This window comes from Microcebus murinus, chromosome 6, assembly GCF_040939455.1.
Source record: "Microcebus murinus isolate Inina chromosome 6, M.murinus_Inina_mat1.0, whole genome shotgun sequence".
NCBI classification, from domain to species: Eukaryota; Metazoa; Chordata; class Mammalia; order Primates; family Cheirogaleidae; genus Microcebus; species Microcebus murinus.
Genome location: NC_134109.1, coordinates 36,694,146 through 36,714,145, shown reverse-complemented (window position 1 = coordinate 36,714,145; position 20,000 = coordinate 36,694,146). Strand labels below are relative to the sequence as shown.

General features: G+C 39.0%; 2 protein-coding genes across 3 annotated transcripts in view; one reads left to right on the top strand and one right to left on the bottom strand.

Moving 5' to 3' along the window:
• Window positions 1–18,301, bottom strand: part of PPP2R5E (protein phosphatase 2 regulatory subunit B'epsilon) — a 153,151-nt gene extending 134,850 nt beyond the window's left edge. Inside the window, exons 1-2 of one of the 2 annotated variants that reach the window (XM_012777661.2) lie at window positions 17,734–18,301; window positions 15,375–15,538 (exon numbers count right to left, since the gene is read on the bottom strand). In XM_012777661.2, coding sequence (XP_012633115.1) covers window positions 15,375–15,531 — 157 coding nt within the window. In that variant the 5' untranslated portion in view covers window positions 15,532–15,538; window positions 17,734–18,301. The remainder of the gene's footprint in view (window positions 1–15,374; window positions 15,539–17,733) is intronic. The other variant, XM_012777662.2, reaches the window with a different exon arrangement.
• On the top strand, window positions 17,745–18,304 carry LOC142871461 (uncharacterized). Its single transcript, XM_076003984.1, has one exon. It carries the CDS (start codon window positions 17,762–17,764, stop codon window positions 18,302–18,304), a length of 543 nt encoding a protein of 180 aa, XP_075860099.1. The 5' UTR covers window positions 17,745–17,761.
• Window positions 18,305–20,000: the final 1,696 nt, after the last annotated feature.

The following is a 20,000-nucleotide window of genomic DNA, read 5'->3' as shown; positions in this document are numbered from 1 at the left end:
GCTGATACAGAAAGATGGATAGATGGATGATGGGTTGATGGAAGGATAGAAGGACAAACATATATACCTCAAATAATACTTAGAGTAAAAGCATATATGCTTTATTAAGACTCCTGTAGGTATTACCTCACATTGTAATTGATTATACAAAGGCTTAATCTAATGATCATCAGTGTCCATAGATAGCATTTTCATTCCCAATAGTTTGTTATAAGTTGGAAAGCAGACAGATTTAAGACACATGGCTACCCCTCTGGTTTTTAATTAATTAATTAATGCCAAGACAGAACATAAAATCTTCCATTTCTAGTCCCCCAAAATGACCACTGTTAACAGTTTCCTTGTAACTCCTTCTAGACCATTTCTCTTTTCATACTTTGTCAGAGACTGAAGTTTAAAACTAAAAAATATGTAATTCTTCCAAGCTACCTCTATAAATTAAATACAACCCTCCCTACAAATAAATGTTCTGCTGTCAGAGCTTTCCAAACTCTATAAAAATCTAACATTAGTATTATATGCTGAGTTTAAAACAACTAGTATTAAAATGGCTTGATTTCTTAAAACATCCCATCTACCATCACCAAAGAGAACCTAACAGCAGCGAACAGCCCCACTCTCTCTCTCAAAAAAAGAAAAACAAAAACAAAGGGAAACCTAACTATTTAATGGCTAGGGGGAAAAAAGCACCTTTTTTGGAACTGAAACAGAAACTGTTTGGATAGTTAAATGAAAGCACTCACCAAAGTTTATATGGACCTAGTTTATATCTGACATGTGGAAATGAGTCTTTGAGAAGAAGGAAAATACCTGAAGACAGATCCTGATTACCTCTGTTTCTGGAGATATTCCCACCAAAGACAGGCCTCTCAGGGTCATGTACTGGTCTATTCAGAATATATACTGTATCATTTTCAAGTAAAAAAGACAAGGATAGACCCAGAAAATGAGGTTTCTAGTAAAAGAAAATCTCTCCAAATACTGTACAATCTTTCAAAAAAATGAACCACTAACTCCATTTCTCATGTTACTTAAAAATTTAGAAAACCACATCAAACCCTTCCACCTCTTACTTTTACATGATGGGATAGAAACATGGATAACCTAAAATTCAATTCCTCCCACATATTAAAAAATGTAACCATTGTAGAAGGCTGGAAGGAAGGGTGTAGAAGGGGGGAGGGGTTCCAGCAACAGCAAACAGAAAACCTTTCCTTTCTAATTAATTGTTCACTTAAAGCTAGAATTAAAATCAGCTTTTTAAATTTCCTGAACACACATCAAACAAAAGTAAAGACAGCCTGGATGTCCATCTGAGTGGAAAGAGAAACTACACAGAAGACCAGAGTAGGGATTTTTATAGTGCTTATCTCTCATTAATCATCAGGAGCCAGAACTGGTACATCTGAGCTGACATAAATCCCTATAAGGAAAGAGAGGCCAGGGGAAGAGAAAGGACTAGAAACAGGTCACTCTTTCACTCACATATCCCCCACATACAAAGGTAATGCTCTTTAGGTCCTGGCTCCAGCCCAGTGCTTTCTGTTGTGTATTTTAAAGAGAGCTGCAAAGTGCCAGGTTAGTGCCAACAGCAATTCTTGCAAACCAGCAAATTTCTTTCCAGTCTAAGCCCAAGATGTGACAGGAAACTGATTTGGTTTTACTGTCAAGACTTCACTGATATTCACTTAATGTTGGTATACTATTTCTGCTCTTTAAAACTGATCAAATAAATACTATCCAATAAAGGCTCCACTAAATCTTGATATCTGAACCATTACCACATTCATTTATTCAGTAAACACTTATTCCATGTCTCCCACATGCCAGACACTGCCAGTTCTCAGTCACAGCTGAAGAGACTGATGATAAAACCAGAAAAGGAAACCTATGTCCAGAGCCTTTCAAAGCACTTGGCAGCCTTTGATCGTCATGGGCCTTTCAGAGACTACGCTCTGTCCAAAGCACCTTTCCTGCTAACCAGAGCAAGACATAATCGTAAACCTTTACCTTTAAGCTATGTTCAGTTTATTATAACTACATTACACAAAAACTCTTTTCATTTAAAAAAAGGGGGCACCAGCCTGAGCAAGAGCGAGACATCGACTCTACTAAAAATAGAAAAACTAGCCGGGCCTGTAGCCCCAGCTACTCAGGAGGCTGAGGCAGAAGGACCGCTTGAGCCCAGGAGTTTGAGGTTGCTGTGAGCTAGGCTCACGCCACGGCACTCTAGCCCGGGCAAAAGAGTGAGACTCTGCCTCAATCAATCAATCGATCGATCAATCAATGAATCAATACATAAATAATAAAAAGAGGTACAGGGGAGACTCTAGAAGAATATTTAAGATGCAAATCAGAAAAGAAAAAGAAAGAAGTAAGAAGCGATACCATAGTAAGAATCAGCACTGCTTCATATACACGAAGAATTTCTTTCCTGCCTGGAAGGATGGTTTCACTCAACAGGCACACTTGAAGCACTGAATATGTGAGGGGCACTCGCCTAGTCAGTGAGAATACAATCAAAAACAGACATGGACACTGACCTTAAAGATGTAAGTATTGCAACAACTGTCAATTATAAAGCGCCTACCATGTGTCAGGTAATTCACATACATCACACCTCTCAAATGATCCCCGCAAGGCAGATGACAGTATCAACACTTTGTAGATGAGCAATCTGAGGCTTTCTAAGGAGCTCATTTGTCCAAACTTATAGGAAAACTGGCTGGAATTCTAAGATGTCTGCCTGGCTCACAAACCCACCCTCTTTCCGTAACTCTACCCTGCTGAATATGCTACAGCTTTGTGTCTTTATCACCAGTCCTCTAGCTTCCCATGCTACTTCTGTATTTCTACCTGGCCATAGCTCTGCCCCTAAGCCAACTGACCTGTAAAACAACTAAAAAGGGGGAAAACAGAAGAAAAAATAAATGTCAAACAGATGGGAGGAAAAACACAACTACAGGAGACACTGTCCAAGCTTCAATAAAGCTGAAGTCAAACAGTATATACACTCAAAAGTGCCCTCCTTTGACTGAAGCTTTCATTTTTCAGTCTTTGTTCAATTCTTTAATATGAAAAGAACTCATAGTAGAACAGAAACTTCAGTACCTACCAGCTCAAGAAGATAACTTCTAAGAGGTGATTCTGATTGACATTCCAACCCAACCACACTTACTGAACTTTGAACCTTCAGTAATTTCTTGGAGCCTTTCTTGCTTTCCCTCATTACATACCTTCTCCAAATACATGAACATGTTACTTTTGTGAGTATTATCATTCAGTCATTTGTTTTATTTGAATTCATTATGAAAGGAAAAAATCCTCAAGGGTGAATACATTTTCTTGTCTTGACAGAACTGAAGACATGTCAATGATGACATTCATCACCTTGAGATAAGTATAAGAAATTAGTGTTCTGGACACTGTAATAAGCATAACTTCTAACAGGGGAGAAAAAGAAAAAATATTCTTCTGACTGTGAATAAAGACGAAGTACAGGTTTCACTGCTAATCAAAACTGCAAGTACACAACAAATCCATAATTTCAGTTCATAAAAATAGCTTTAAGTAAAAACTCACAGATGAAGAAAAAATTTTTAACGCACATGAAATTCATATTCTAAGCCACCTGCTCCAAACATACTTTTGCAAAACTCTTAACAACTTCTTTATTAAAAAAAAAAAACAAAAAACTTTCCAATGCTCCCACTTAATGAAAGGTGTTAGGTTAATAGCTAATTCCTATCTGCCCAGGTAACATCCATCAATCTGTTAACTACATTTGGCAACCACCAACAGTCCCTCCTGATGTTTCACAGTGATCATATCCAATGTCATCATACACATCCAACTCCCCAATCTCCAGCCCCGCCCAACTCACCACACATACCAGCTGGGAAGACAGGTGAACACAATGCTTTAACATCTGTCATAAAGCAGCACGGCTCACACTTGGCTAGACTACTCCTTGGGCTCAGTAATGTACTAACTTTGACAATTTCCAAATGTTACTTCACTCAAAAATTCTTTTTGAATGCTTTTTAAGTGCATTAGCAAATGTAATATATAGTGATATACTGTTTTACTTAAAACAATTTAATCTATGGATGAACAAATAGATTTTTAAAAACAAATACCTACTTCCCTAAACATAGCATACAAAAAGAGACCATCTCTATAGGATCCACTTGAAACCCAAGTCTCAAGACTCAGAAGATACATAGTATTTATAACAACAAATATAGCTAACATTTATATAACCCTTAACACAAGCTAGGCAAGACCTGTTCTAAATGTTAGCTATACAAACTCATTCAATCCTCACAACCATTCTATATGGGGAGGTTCTCAATCCCCTATCTTATCTTCTCCAAGCGAGTAAAAGCAAAACTTCATGACTATCCCACCAAGAAATAGGCAAAGACCTGGTCAATTATCTTTGTCTTTATGGACAGAAATGAGTATCAGTCATTAACTATTATACCCTGAGATGGAGTAAGACAGTACATAATTATAAACAGTCTTGCTCAGAAAAAAAAAATACCACCAGTCAAGAAATGTAGGTATAGTGTCCTGCATTAACACATGAATGAAAAAGAATACTCCATTAACTGTGAAGAAATACAATTTCACCAAGGTTATTTAAATATTAAATATAGATTCATACTAATAAGAATGTACATTGATGGGCCGGGCGCTGTGGCTCACGCCTGTAATCCTAGCTCTTGGGAGGCCGAGGCGGGCGGATTGCTCAAGGTCAGGAGTTCAAAACCAGCCTGAGCAAGAGCGAGACCCCGTCTCTACTATAAATAGAAAGAAATTAATTGGCCAACTGATATATATAAAAAAAATTAGCCGGGCATGGTGGTGCATGCCTGTAGTCCCAGCTACCCGGGAGGCTGAGGCAGAAGGATCACTCGAGCCCAGGAGTTTGAGGTTGCTGTGAGCTAGGCTGACGCCACGGCACTCACTCTAGCCTGGGCAACAAAGCAAGACTCTGTCTCAAAAAAAAAAAAAGAATGTACATTGACTAACCATGAAATGACTAAAATCATTTTGAAATTCATTAACCATTTAGGTTTAAGAGTGGTCATTTAAGCACTGTCAAAAGCTCCAAACTCTACAGGCCTTTTGTTTATTTTGTTAGACTCTCCCACAGGTCAGTGTTTGAGATAATCACAGATGACGCTTTCTTTCTCATATAAACCATCACAAATCCAGTGCCACTTCAAGCACTGGTACTAAAAAGCATTCACTCTGCTCAATTTTTGCCACCCACAGAACACAATGCGGATAACTCTCAATAATTTAAATTATAATAGCTCAGGAAAATTTAAAATTAGCAACTGGCAAGGAGGTGGATTCAATTTTTAACTTCATTCAATTTGTCAAATTTGAAATACTTTCAATTATTTATTTTTCCAGTTATTTATTTTTCCATTCTTCATAGTAACCAAAACACCACCAATGTTAATTTTTTTCCCTAACTGTGGTTTTACTGTTGCTTGCATTCTCATTTAATGAATTTCAATTGGTGCTGACTGTAATTCTAGCTCTAATCTTCTAAACTTTTATTTTCTTAATGAATTAAACCTATTGTATTATGTCCCCCACTATTCCAAGCAGTAGTTCATAAAATGGTGGATTAAAACACATGAAAACTTAAGATCATATACTTTAATAACACAGTGGCATCTATAGAACATAGGATAAACCTGCATTTAGATTTTATTTACAGTTTTAAAAGACTTAATGCACTTGATGCTTTTGTTGTTGTGCATTTCACATTTATAGCCAGAAAGTAATTGGCGATATTTTTAAAAAGCAAGTAATGATTGATTTGTTTTCAAAGAAACCTCAGTATCACAAAATATGACAAGCACAATGTTAGCATGACAAGAGAACTTTTTTTTAATTCCAACTCCAACAATAAGACTACCTTAAGTAACCTTCCATCATAATACTATTATAAATCATCACATGGAAAAACAAAGAAAGCATAACACAAGAATATATAAACATGAAGGGAAAATATTATTCCTCGTGACTGAGAAGGGAGTCCAGGGGTGATTTATATATTTTGTGGTTACATATTTGGGTGTACAAATGCCCAAATCAAGGACAAACTCTTTAACCCAGCCTGGATGGTGTGGCACTGGACAACCTTAATAACCCCACCCAGTCTCTGATCTCCAGCTATAATAGTCTTTTGAGAAGAAGAATTTCATCAACCTGCTTGCCATGTCTCTTATCTCAGCATAAACATCACTTCCTCTTTCCTGAATGGCCACCCTATTTCTCCAGTAGCACTTATCATTGTTGGAATTCGGTCTCTGTCTGTTTAGTTGATTAATGTCTACCTCTCCAAAGAAGATCAGAGACCAATCCTGTTTCGCTCAATCACTGTGTTCCTAGCACAGTGTCCGGTGCATCATACAGCTCAACAGAAATTTGATTGAATGACTAAATGGATTGGATTAAACAACCCACTGGAACAATTGTAAAAATAAGAATTTAAGGTTCTTAGAAAAGATTGATTTAGCCAGATCATATGCAGAGCTCCTTTCATAGATGTCTGCTTCATACATACTTTGAAAAACATTTGTACACAATTTATTTCATTCAAGTCTCACCATAATTCAAGAATGTGAATACACAGTCTACCACTCTTAAACCCAAGAATATCTAAACTATAGGCCATTTCTAGAAATTTCACTAAACCAAAAAAGCCTAATAAATTTCAGTCAGTTGAACTGCCTTTTAAAATGTTAAGATATAAATCTAAATATGATAAAATATAGCTCTATCCAACAACTTTAAGGAATGCCTAACTCTGAGCTGCAAAGTTTTCTCAGTAACCAAAGTTATATCACGGTTCCTCACACCTGAAAACTTACAGACAGATCTCCCCCAAAATCTAGCCACATCCCAGATTGAAGCTATGGAGTTTTAGGACTTTAGATTAAACTGGTTTTGATTAAAATATCTCTGAGTTTTCATAGAGTGAAATGAACATTATTTCTAGATGATGGATTACCATTTAAAACATCAATTGTTTGTATCAGTTGTAGGGGTAGATGAAGACGCAAATGTAGGTGGAGGTTTGAAAGACAGCACAAAGAATACTGGAACTTCCTTTTACTTTAAAAAGTCCCTACTGTCGACCTACTTTTAAGTCATTTTGACTTTTGCTCACAAATTAGGGAAAAACACCAGTCCTTCTGATGCATGGCTATCTTCCTGAAAAGTTAATCTGATGAGACAAAGATTGAAAGCAGCCTTCTGATACTCGAAAAACTCTTCACTTTTGCTATCAATGTCCTTGCTTTCAAAATATTCATTCAGGCCTGTAATCCTAGCACTCTGGGAGGCCGAGGCGGGCGGACTGCTCAAGGTCAGGAGTTCAAAACCAACCTGAGCGAGACCCCGTCTCTACCATAAAAATAGAAAGAAATTAATTGGCCAACTAATATATATATATATAAAAATCAGCCGGGCATGGTGGCTTGTGCCTGTAGTCCCAGCTACTCGGGAGGCTGAGGCAGGAGGATCACTTGAGCCCAGGAGTTTGAGGTTGCTGTGAGCTAGGCTGACGCCACGGCACTCACTCTAGCCTAGGCAAGAAAGCGAGACTCTGTCTCAAAAAAAAAAAAAAAAAAATATTCATTCAAAAAGAAAAGTTCTGTGTGCCTATACTATGCAAGGCAGGCAACCGCTGTGATTTCTACACTGCTAATATAAGACGGCTCCCTAGAAGCCTGAACCCACTCTGAACCCATTCTCACTACCATTCCTCATACGGTATGGCAGAGGTGTATCCTCAACCATCGCCAGATATTGTTTTCTGGAGGTGCTTCAGTAAAAGGCTATTCAAAGCCTATCTCTTCCTTATTAGAAGATACTTTTCCTGAAATGGTGCCAAGTCTCAATTTTCTCCATGTTCTTTTTAATGTTTTAACATTTTACTTTGAACAGTGTTCCAGGCACAAGCAGCCCTGAATTAATTAAATTAAAATTTAACATCACTGTGAGATAAAAGTCTTTCATGGTGCCTACATAACGGATAACTTTTGCCAGATCTCTTCTCTCCCAACACTGCACATTCTGAAACAAGCTCCGTCCACAGGGCTGACTCCAAGAAAGATCAATGGCAAATAGAAAGATAAGAGAACAAATATTTCTTAAGCAACTGACCACCTTATCTCACTTACTCCTCACAACCACCTGGGGAAGTATGAGTCCCATTTTACAAAAATGGAAACTGAAGCTCCAAAGAGGTTAAATCACTCACCTCAATTCACAAAGCCAGTATTATCACTTAGACTTGAACCCAGGCCTTTTCCTACATAAGCTAGTTCCCCAAAGATGGAGAGATGAGTGGTCAAAGACACCACTGCCACAATGCCACCAGTTTACCAAACTCTTCCTTCCTACCCCATGACTGATATGCCTTCATCAGGACAGAGTGTAAGTCATATTGGGGTCCAGAGAAGCACTTTGTCCCTCCCTGGCATCATCAAGTGCCCAGCTCCTACTCCCTCCCCCTTCCCCTCCACCACTCATCTTCCCCATTACCACCCACAGAGCTGCTGCTGGCCTGGCTGCTCCCCTCACTCTTCTCTTGGCTTTTCATTCTCACTACTTCAGTCTCCTCCCAATTTTCAGTGTTCTTACAAAGAGGTAGTAAGATGATTCACTTAGTCAATCATCGCTGCACAGCATGAGCGAGATCACATTAGCTCCGGTTCTCATCTGTGTTCATTTACTGCTCATGACCACAATAGACAAGGCACTGGATCTGCAGCCAGACAGGCCTGGGCTCCCAACCCTGGCTCTCTCTGTAGGAGTGGGCAAGTTACTTGGCCCTCAGTTAAAAGCAAACATCCCTTGCTCTTGGTGGTGTTGGGAGGCTTACGTGAGATACCACGTGATAAGCCGTCTGGCACATAATGGAACCAACAAATATTACTTCTTTTCTTCCTCACTGGTTGCTAAATTATTTCTTAACCCTCAAAGACACCCTGAGTTTCTCCTCCCAACTTCTTCTAGGTCCACAGCTGTTCTAGAAAAAAATGCTTTTTTACAGGTACACTCTATTTTACCACTAGTATTCCTATTTATCCAGCTTAATTTTTCAAATGATGCTGATCAAAAATTTCCAAACAACCACAGTATAGTCACTTAGTAACTTCTCCCTTCAAACACCTTTTAAAATTGTTTGGTATGAAAAAGAATTAAAAATCAGGAGCAATATACAGGAGAAGAAACCTCTAGTCATGAGATCTCCTTTCTACAGAAAGGGATTATATGACAAATTCTCTCTCTGCTCTGAGTGAGAAAACTGATGCCCACCACCCAAAGCAGCAGCTCCTTGCCTTTGGAGAAACTCCTTTGAGAATCTGATGAAAGCTCTAACTAAACCTTTGCCCCGAAAGTCAATCTGCACAGAGACACAAAGTATAGCCTGGAATTTCAAGAGGGTCAAGGGCCCTCTAAAACCCACCCATCAACCACAAGATAAGAGCCCTCAACAAAGAACCATCTGTGATACTCCTTAAACTGTAAAATCCTCAATTCAGATTTTGTTTCTTTAAGTTGCAATAAATTCAAAAGTCTGGGCAAAAATCTCAAAAAGTTAAAATTAAAGAAAAGTTTTCTCACTCAACTGTTCACGTCTCTCTCTGGTTTCAAATAAAATGCTGCAAAACTAACATGGCTCAAAATCTAAAGAGAAGGTTCTCTCTTTGAAGCAAAATCTCAAAACAAAGCTGTGCTCTGGAGCAACATGTGTGCTGGGGGATGGGGCAAGGGAAAAGTCGGGACAAAACTTAAGCATCAGAACTCTATATATTTTATTTTTCAATATCATCCTTTTAAAATATTTCTATGTTTAAATGTTCAAATGTTTTAATGTATATTACACATTTGTGTTATATAAAAGCATAAATATATGGGAGTGTTGCAGTTAAATATACTGATACAAAGAAGCAATTACAAAAAAAGTTTGGAGATCCTGCCCTGGAAGACAACTTGCAAAATGAGTTTATCTAACAATAATTTTACCTGGTAACTGTCCACAAATGGAATTTCCCTTGAAAATAATTACATTAGCCACTTTAAGTTCTCATTCCTGAAACAAGAAGTCCATCTCAAACTGACATTAACTAAACAGTAATGCTGAGATTGTTCCATAAGAACTAGTTCCCCTTTTTGCTTTAAAAATCTAATTCTCACAGCTATATATACTCCATATTTTTCTTCCCTAAGTGGAAATAATCCATTTAATGTATTAAAGGAATAAAATCAACTAAAAAACACTAGTAAACATTATGCAGTATTTTCCTATAATTATAGTAGTTAATATTCTTCAATTCCTACTCCTACAATGTACCTAGCCCTAGGCTAAATGTTTTACCTGCTTTCTGGAATTTAATCTGTGTCTATGATAGGGGTTCTATTATCCTTCCAGTTTTAGAGATAAGAAAACCAAGGCTTACAAGTCAATTAGCTGTAAGTGGTGGACCCAGAATTCAAACCTAACCTGGCGTCAGATCCAAGTGACCCTAGGTTCTATATTCTTACTGAGGGAGACTATGCCTAATTCTTCTGTAACATAAAATTAAGAGCCCATATTTGTTTTCAAAAAATCTTCAAATACAAAAGGTAGAAAAACATTTTTAAGTAGTAAAAGAGGATGTCATCTTCTCCAAACAAAAAACACTATCATAGCCTATTTGAAATATCTAGAAACTGTACTGATTTTTTTCAAGCACTACAAAATCTAATTATTATTATGAGCCAGTATTATAATAAAATATAAGTTTTACAAATGAGAGAACATTTTCCCATAAAACCCTGCTGTAAAAGTCCATTATAATATTCAGATATGCTATTCTTTCTTAAACCATATAAAGTCTAGTGATCTGATTAGCCTACAATCAGTGCCCAAACACCAGCAAAAAAAAAAGGAATCTCACGTATTTAACATCTTAACTTCTGTAAAACAAAAGTAATGAACCCCCAAAGAAAAAGGAATCACTCTAAGTTTGTCATACATAAAATCCACTCCATCCTTTCTCCACAGGATACTACCTTCCATTTTTAACTGGAAACATGCAGAATTAACAGAGCACAAAGCCACTCTAAGGATTTTAAATGAATGTTCAGCAAATTGATCCTTTCAAAATATAAAGTTTTTACTAAAAAAATTTATAACTTTGTGTACATTACAAATTAAAATAAAATTGGCATTAAAATTTTATTTTTAAATAAAACTAGTCTGGATTTTGGGGAAAAAATGTTTAAATATTTAGGAAAGAAAAATAAACGCCTATTGCTACTACTTATTTGTCAACTAAGTCACCACAGATGTCAATAGCCAATGTTCATTTATTTACTAAGAAATACTTATTGAATATCAACTATATACCAGGCACTGTCGTAGGCACTAGAGATAAAAGAAGCAGGTTTATACAACACTGAAGAAGATTATATTTTAATGGGGGAGGGGAGACTTATCACCCAAGTGAACAAAGATTAAGTAGTTACAGATTATAAGAAACAATGTGGTGACAGAAACTTCAAAGACAACTATTTTTGAAAGTCAACAAGGAAGTTCCCAAAGGAGGTCTCATTTGAGCTAAAACTTGAAGAATGATAGAGACAGGAAATAAAATTCTAAGTAGAAAAGGACTTTCTCACCTTATGAGGGCATTCATTTGGCGCTTCAGTATTTATATGATTGGTTACATCCTACACAGACCAACATTATGATGAATTCTGTTTATAGTTTACAATATTTTATGTCAAGGGTAAATGTACATGTGCATACGTAACAGCTAACACAATACTCAAAAAATAGCAACAATTCCCAATCTTGTAGTCTAAGCCGAAAGTTCTTAACTATAGGTAGAAAGCAAGAATGGAAGGGCTAAATCTTTGAGCATCTGATGAAAGTAATGAATTCTCTACTCCAAAAAAAATAAAAAGGCACATATGCCGAAACTTTATGTATAATTTTAGGAGGTCCCTAGAACCTTTAAGTCCATCCAAGGCATACATTGTCCCAACCAGAAATCCATGAACCCTAGATTAAAGACTAAGTAATTATCAAACTCAGACAGGATGAAACAGGAATGCAAGCTACTACCCTACTTTTAAGTGATGAATAAATCAGGAACACTTACTCTCAATTTCCTTTGGCCTACATAAAACTATGTATAATAATTTTCTCTATGCCACAGAAACAAGCTATTAGAATACATAAAGAAAATATATTCCCACCTAAAAGTGAATGAAAAATCTCTTCATTACAACAGAGTGCAATTTTTCACACATGAAAATAAGGTAGTTTGGCACTTGGTTTTGTGCAAGACCTTATAATTCCTTCCCCAAAAGAAAAATATTACTATACTGTTTCAAAGGGTGCAAAACTGAACATCAACACTTAATAACTTACAGGTATTCTTCCAGTTCAGTAACACAGTTTATGGTTATTTTTTAAACAGCCCCCCCCACACACACACAATTTAGATGCATAAAGAACACATATCATTAATACAAGGTACAAACCTGATCAACGGATTTTAACCTGTCTTGAGTTAAATATCCCTTTGGGATTCTAAAAAAATGCTACAGAATTCCCCCATTTAAAAAGTGGATATACACATACAAAATGTTCATTTTTGGCTGCTCACTACATTTCCAATTCACTCAAGGATTTAAGAATCTCTTTACCTACGACACAAGAATATTATGACTAGTTGCTACTAGGAAGGGAAACTAAGAGAACAGAGTTGAACAAAGACTTTTCACTATTCATTTTTTTTGTACCTTTTGAAATTTGAACCATGTGACTAGGCTACCTAGTCAAAAAGTGAACATAAAGCATTATACTAAATAACGAGGCAAGAAACAAGTGTGGTAGGTGAAAACCTCCAGATAAAGATGTTTAGAATAGCTATTCCATCAAATTCAATGCATTTACAAACTGTTTCTTTGAATTTCTTGGTTGAAGAAAGTTTGCGGCTACACATCATCTTCAGGGCAGCATTATTCACAACAACCAAAAGATGGAAGCAACCCAAGTGTATATCACTGAATGAATGGATAAACAATACATGGTATGTACATATAATGAAATATTACTCAGCCTTTAAAAAAGAATGAAATTCTAACACATGCTACAACATAGATGAACCCTGAAGACATTATACAAAGTGAAATAAGCCAGTAGGAGAAATCTAGAGTGGTCAAATTCATAGAGACAAAAAGTCGAATGGTGGATGCTAGAAGCTAAGGGATAGAGGGAAATACGGAGTTAGTGTTTAATGGGTACAGAGTTTCAGTTGGAGAATATGAAAAGGTTCTGGAGATGGTTAGTGGTGTTGGCTGCACAATGTCAACGTACTTAATGCCACTGAACTGCAATCTTAAAAATGGTCAAAATGGTAACTTTTATGTTACATATATTTTATCACTATAAAAAAATAAGAAAAAGGACAACAAAATATTAAAACGTGCCAAATCTTCCCACACATGCCTCTTTCACTACCCATAAAACCAATACCCGGGGCCAGGCGCGGTGGCTCACGCCTATAATCCTAGCACTCTGGGAGGCTGAGGCGGGCAGATCATTTGAGCTCAGGAGTTCGAGATCAGCCCCATCTCTACTAAAAAAAAAAAAATAGAAAGAAATTAGCTGGACGACTAAAAAAAAAAAAAAAAAATATATATATATATATATATATATATATATATAAAATTAGCCGGGCATGGTGGCGTGTGCCTGCAGTGCCAGCTACTCAGGAGGCTGAGGCAGGAGGATCGCTTGAGCCCAGGAGTGTGAGGTTGCTGTGAGCTAGGCTGATGCCACAGCACGCTAGCCCAGGCAACAGAGTCTCACTCTGTCTCAAAAAAAAACAAAAAAAAAAAACAATACCCTGGCTATGAGTAATCAGTTAATTTCTAATTTAAGTGTTTTAGCATGAGCCCCAAGAAATTAATGTAACAATAATGTTTTTAAATTCCTTCTAATCCTAAATTTAATCTGCTTCCTCAGAATTAAGTCCTTCACCAGATATAGATCTAATAGCTATTACATATCTAATTCAGATTAAATAAATTACTAAAGAATCTATCTCCCAAACTTGTATTTCAAGCATGTTACCCCTAAAGTTTTTCCTTCATTTTTCTTCCAAAGTCTCATAATGACTATTTTCATTTTTATCAGCAAAATCTTTAGCCACAATATTCTCCCCTTAAAGCTCATGAGAGTTTGTCTTTACTAACTAGTAGATCTTTATAGTAATCAGCACTCATTTAGTTTTGACCAATTTCAAGCATAAACATTGGAATCCCTCCCTTTAAAAAAAAAGTGTGCACATGGAAAATATAGACACTTGAAATATACCAAGCTAAATTTTGAGAAGCTTTTCCAGTCACATCAAAAAATCTCTGGTTTCACAAACTGTTACAGAAATAAATGTACATTAACAAACTAGCAAACCAGGTTGCCTGGTTTCCTCCAAGCTATTAAAGTTCACTGTGTTGTTCATGTCTCCATTCTCCCCATTCTTAAGTATTCAATAGACAAAAATACACCTTCAAAGTTACATTGTGATAGTTTCCACACTACAAAAGCTATGTTTTGATATTTTTCAAACAACACCTGTTCATAAACATGAAGCAAAAAGATGGAAATTTAAAGGGACAAAAAGTATGCATATACCCAAACAAAAATTGAAATATCTAATTTAGACAAAAAACAGTCCTCACGTCAACAACTTGTTCTTAATGCATTCCAAAGAAAAAAGAAAAGAAATATTAAACAAGTATGATAACCATATACCTTTTCTATTTGTACTATCTGAAAACAAAAAATGCACTTAATTATAAAATGTCAATTTTTTTTTATTTTTAAAAATGAATTCCTCCGAACACAATTTTCTGTATGTAAATGAATGGTACCATCTCCTCTACTAGGATCTACTTTCTGAGTAAGACAGTATAAACTGTAGTTGTCACTGCATACAATATATACACCTAAATGTCAACAGAAGAAAAAAATAAAAACACAGACCCAGACATCTTAAAGTTTCTCTAGCATTTTCGGCTTATCAATGTGAGAGATTCTCCTGATAATAAGTTTCTTTTCATTTGTCCACAGCTATTTTGATTAAAATGAGCCCTTTAAAAAGGAGAGGGGGTATATCTGGTCACATATCAGTGACTTCAATGTCTCTAAAAGCCTCCCATGCCTTCAATTTGCAACACAGATTTTTAATAGATATGAAACTCTACAAAAAGAAAATTATATACAGCTATAGAAAGATCACTTGAAAAAGAATGCATCACCTGGTCATGAGCCTTACCTTTTAGCAGTGGCAGAGGTGTTAACTCTATAGGCTTGCCTTGAGACCTAAACTGTGAGGAACTTTGCGACCTCTTCTGTCTGGCTTTTCTGACGGACTTCCGAGAAAATCCGTCTACTTTATCCACTGATGGAGGAGTAGTTGGTGCTGAGGACATATCCCTACTGAAGAGAAAGAGGTACCATAAACACATTCCCAAAGTGGAAACATACATGTGAGTTACACAAATTCTAAAATTCACGTATATAATATTCATGAAAATGGCAATATGTGCCAAACTAAATAAAATCAATTAAGAAAAGTCTGTATCAATAGGAAAACACGAAAATCTGGTGAAAAAAGTAATATAACTATCATGTAAGCAATATCCTAACTGTAATGTGTTATACTCCATTATAAGCATTAAAGATGCTGATCTAATCTTGAAGAACTCTATGCTGTCTGCCTGTTTTCTAACTGCAAATCTCCTCTCATCTTGCAATTCTTGAAGTAATTTTGCCGCTATTCTGCAGCTGGAAAACTTCCATTCATACATTTTCCCAAGATATTTAATATTATGACTACATTCTAAAGTTGAAATCCTTATTGTACTTCAAGAATATACACCAGTGTATTACAGCAAGGTGAAATTTACAACTACTGAAACTATTTAGGCATGACTTTTAAAGTGATGTGCTGTGTTAGCTATGATAAACTATACCACACTGCAAATAAGGACAGGCTAAATTATGTTAAACCAAACACATAGAAGGCATAATTAAGATCATTTCAAATAAGCCTTCTTTTTGAATGAAGCGACCTTAAGTTATTAAAGATTGATTTAAAAAAAAAGCCATGATGAAATCAAGCACCAAAGCTGAACTGAAAACATAAAACTCACACACAGACTACTTAGCCAAGTTGAGATCCCTTGAGGTTTAGACCTTGAAGTTCATCATCAAATACCAATTTCATTCCATCAAACTGATGGAACCCAACAGTGCTTTTGCAACGTTTAACCTTCTCAAATTATTAAAATGAAGGCTATTTCCTAAAAGTAACAAAAAAGTAACGAGTGTTAAGCTCAATTTCATTCACCAATTTAAACAGATGCCATCATTTCCATGGCACTGAGGCTCCACATAAGATTAATGGCAGACTTAGATAGAAATAATGCACATGGGAGAAATGCTGAAATGCAATCACTCACCTGTCATTCCAATACATAAGACAAGTGTTTTTTAACTTCTAAATTAAAAAGTAAAGAAATTTCTTCCTGGATGTGTAAGAATAAAAAGTCACCTGGAATACCTGGATTCTGATGAAGTAAAAATAACAAAAACACTTTTAAAAAAATCCACAATGTTGAGGTTTGGAATTTTGAAGTCTTCTTTGGTTCTCTTTCAAAAAAAAAACAAAAAAGTTTCAAAGAAAACTCCCTAATTTAGCCTTAAATATGTAAATAGGATTCAAGATGGAATTGCGAACTATGAATGACTATAAAAGATGTAGGATCACTTTAAAATATCAAAATGACTGCATCAGCAAGAAGCTCCACATGACATTTGTATGTTGTAAATTTAGGGGCCGATTTTCCAATCTGGTATGTGAATTGTTCAGACTTCATTCTATCCCTAACACCACAAGATATCAGTAAATCCTATTCTTCCACCACTCTTTTTGTCTCTTCTTTATTCCTCATCTCCCATTTCTACAGATGATACACAGGTAGCATTTTTTTTTAATCATTTGCCCCTTATGCCCGCGGCCCAGAGCAAACGTCAAGGATCTCAACCCCAAAGCACTGCAAACTGAACGACCGATAGGAACGGGTCCATGCAAAGCCAGGGGAAACAGGTTTCACCCTGGGCCAGGGAGCCCTAAGATTTATCCTCCTCTACACAGCGGACACCGGGCATTTCCAAGGCTCAAAATAATCCAAAGGGGACAAGGGGAGAGAGGGGAAGAAAGACAGGGAAGGGGGTTTGTCTGCAGGGATGCTTACAGACTCCCTTAGCTCCCACCCCACACCTCAAGCCCTGGAGAAGATAAGCTGCTACAGAATCCTCCTCACTACACCAAACCCCCCATTATCCTCCGCCCCCGCCAGTGGATAAAGGGGGACAAGAAAATGCCTCCAATCCCAGAAGGTGGAGAAAAAGGAGGGAGGGGGCAGAGTGAACGAGAGGTATCATCAGAAACACATGCAGGTAGATCAGACAAGTGGGACGGGCGCTCTCTCTCCCGCACCCCACCCCACCGCACCCCTCGCCTGTCCGGGCCAGGCCTTCCCAAGGCCGGTGCCCCGTAAGCTCCACACGGGAGGACCGGGAGGAAAAAGGGAAGCGGACGAGCCGCGGTGCTGGAGGGACGAAGTTACCTTGAAGCTTCTGGGGAAGAATCCGAAGATGATCTGTGGTTTCGAGGGGCGGGAGACGGGCGAGGGGGCCGCAGCGGGGGCGGGCGGCGGGACCAGGACGTGCAGGGGGAGGTCCGGGCGGCTGCGGGGAGCCCGGGGCGACGGCTGTCCGGTGCGGCGTCCCTCCGGTTCCGCGGCGGCGGCGCCTTTAGGCCTCACGGCCGGACCCGAACCTCAGCGCTCCGGCGGCGGCGGCGGCCTCACGATCCTCCCCCGCGGGCCCGTCCCATCAAATCGGCACCGACCCCGTTGCGGCTCCGCCGGTGGCTCCTCGCTCACATTCCTGGCGGGCGGCGCCTCTGCTCGTTGCTCCGGACCCGGCGGCGGCGGCGGCGGCGGCGACGACGTGGGGAGGGGGGGAAGGGAGGGAGGAAGACTGGATCTGCAGCGGCAGCAGGAGGAGGAGGCACGAGAAGGAGGAGGAGCCGCTGGAGCTGGAGCCGCCGCTGCCAGAGCCGCCGTTCGCTACCCGTGGAGGTTCCCAGTCAATGCCCCTTTCTCTCTCCTATTGTCAATATCACCGGGCGCCTGAGTCCATGGCACACGCGCAACCGAACCTTCTGGCCAGCAGCGCCCGCCTCTGGCGCCCGCCCACTGGAGACTTCAAACGGGAAGCAAGGCCTCATTGGCCGGCGTCCGCCTTCACTCCCCCGCCAGCATGTTCGGCTGAGAGCCGATCAGGGATTGGCGGTGGGAGGGCGGAGAAACAGGAGGGTGGGAAGAGAGGAGGCCGAGGATTGGACCGAGTCGTGAAGCACCCGGATGCAGCCAGCATTCCCCAGCAGCGCCGCCGCCGCTTCCGCCAGGCGGTTGGGTAGGCTGAAGTGGAGAGGCAATAGTATCCGCTAGGCCTGAGAGGAGCTCCTGATCCCGGGAGGTGTGCGACTAGCAGATCCGCGGGGTAGGTTTCGCGCAATGCGGAGCCTTGGGGCGGCTGTTGTCTTCAACCGAAGGATTCTGAGGGCAAGGGTCAGCGACGGGCGGGAAGCCTCCTGGGCCTTGGTCCTGTCCCCTTCAGCGGCTAGTGTGGTCCCTCTGGGCTTGGGGAGTCCCAGTCAGGATGGGACCCCGCGCTGCGCAGAAATAAGATCGCCTGCCCGCGCGTGTGCACCACTGCCTGTGTAAATGGGTCCCTTGAAATCCCCAGCAGTCACTCTCCGCTGAACCTGTGGGAGGCCTGGAGCCGAGGTCTAAAGCCCTGGGTCCTGGCCAAGGGTCGGGTAACACTTCGAATTCTCTCTCACCTCGCCTTTTCCCTAAACGTCTGTTTTGAATATTAGCTCCTTGGAGCCTGTAAGCCTCGCTTGAGGCCTGCGCTTATGTAGGTTGTGCAGGTGGGAACGCGATCTCTTCCTTCAGAATAACCACATCAGCCAGCCCGCTGCTTAGAGCTGGGAAAGACCCAGCTCCAAACTGTAGGAGTTTCGAGATTTTGATTGGCAAATTGGATCCAAAAGAGTTTATGGAGAAGGCTTTACTTAACTCTATCTAGAACAAGTGATAAAATGTTTGGAGGTGTGTTTGCATCCTTGGTGAGCCCTAGGCCAAATGGTGCATTTCCAGAAAATATTCTTGGATTGTCGATCTATATGCATGCATGCTACATACATTTCTTGAGGGGGGGGGATTATTGATGCTGACTACAAACGTCAGACTACCAATTGTTCAAAACTTAGAAAACGGAGATGGGGGAGTTAACATTATTCACATTCCCTCAACTCAGAGATAATCACTGTTAGCCTTTTAGTGTACTCCCTTCAAGTATTTTTTTTCTTTTTATATTAATAATGTGTGTGTCGTTCTGTTTTTCCCCTCCGCATATCATGCTTTCTATGGTAGTTAGGGAATAAAGCTATATGTTAATAAAACTATATGTGCCATATGTGCAAGTGACAAGCAAAAATGCATTTGCATTTCTCGTTTGTGTTGTTAAACACTTAAGTGTTGCAAATTTCTATGCACACTCCCAGAAATGGCTCTTGAGTGGAAAAATAATTTTGTGCCATAAAAGATAAAAATATTCCTGCTTTGAACTGAAGTGGAAAACAGAAAAATGACTCTTAGATGGAAGCAGGCTCCCCCTACTGACTCCAGATGATTGGCCACTATATGGCTAGTGCCCATTTTTGCTCTGATAAGATTCGTTACTATTAATACTAGGCCTTATACAACTATAGAATACCAGTCTGGTTCCTACCTTCAAGAAGCTTACATTTTCATATCTCAAT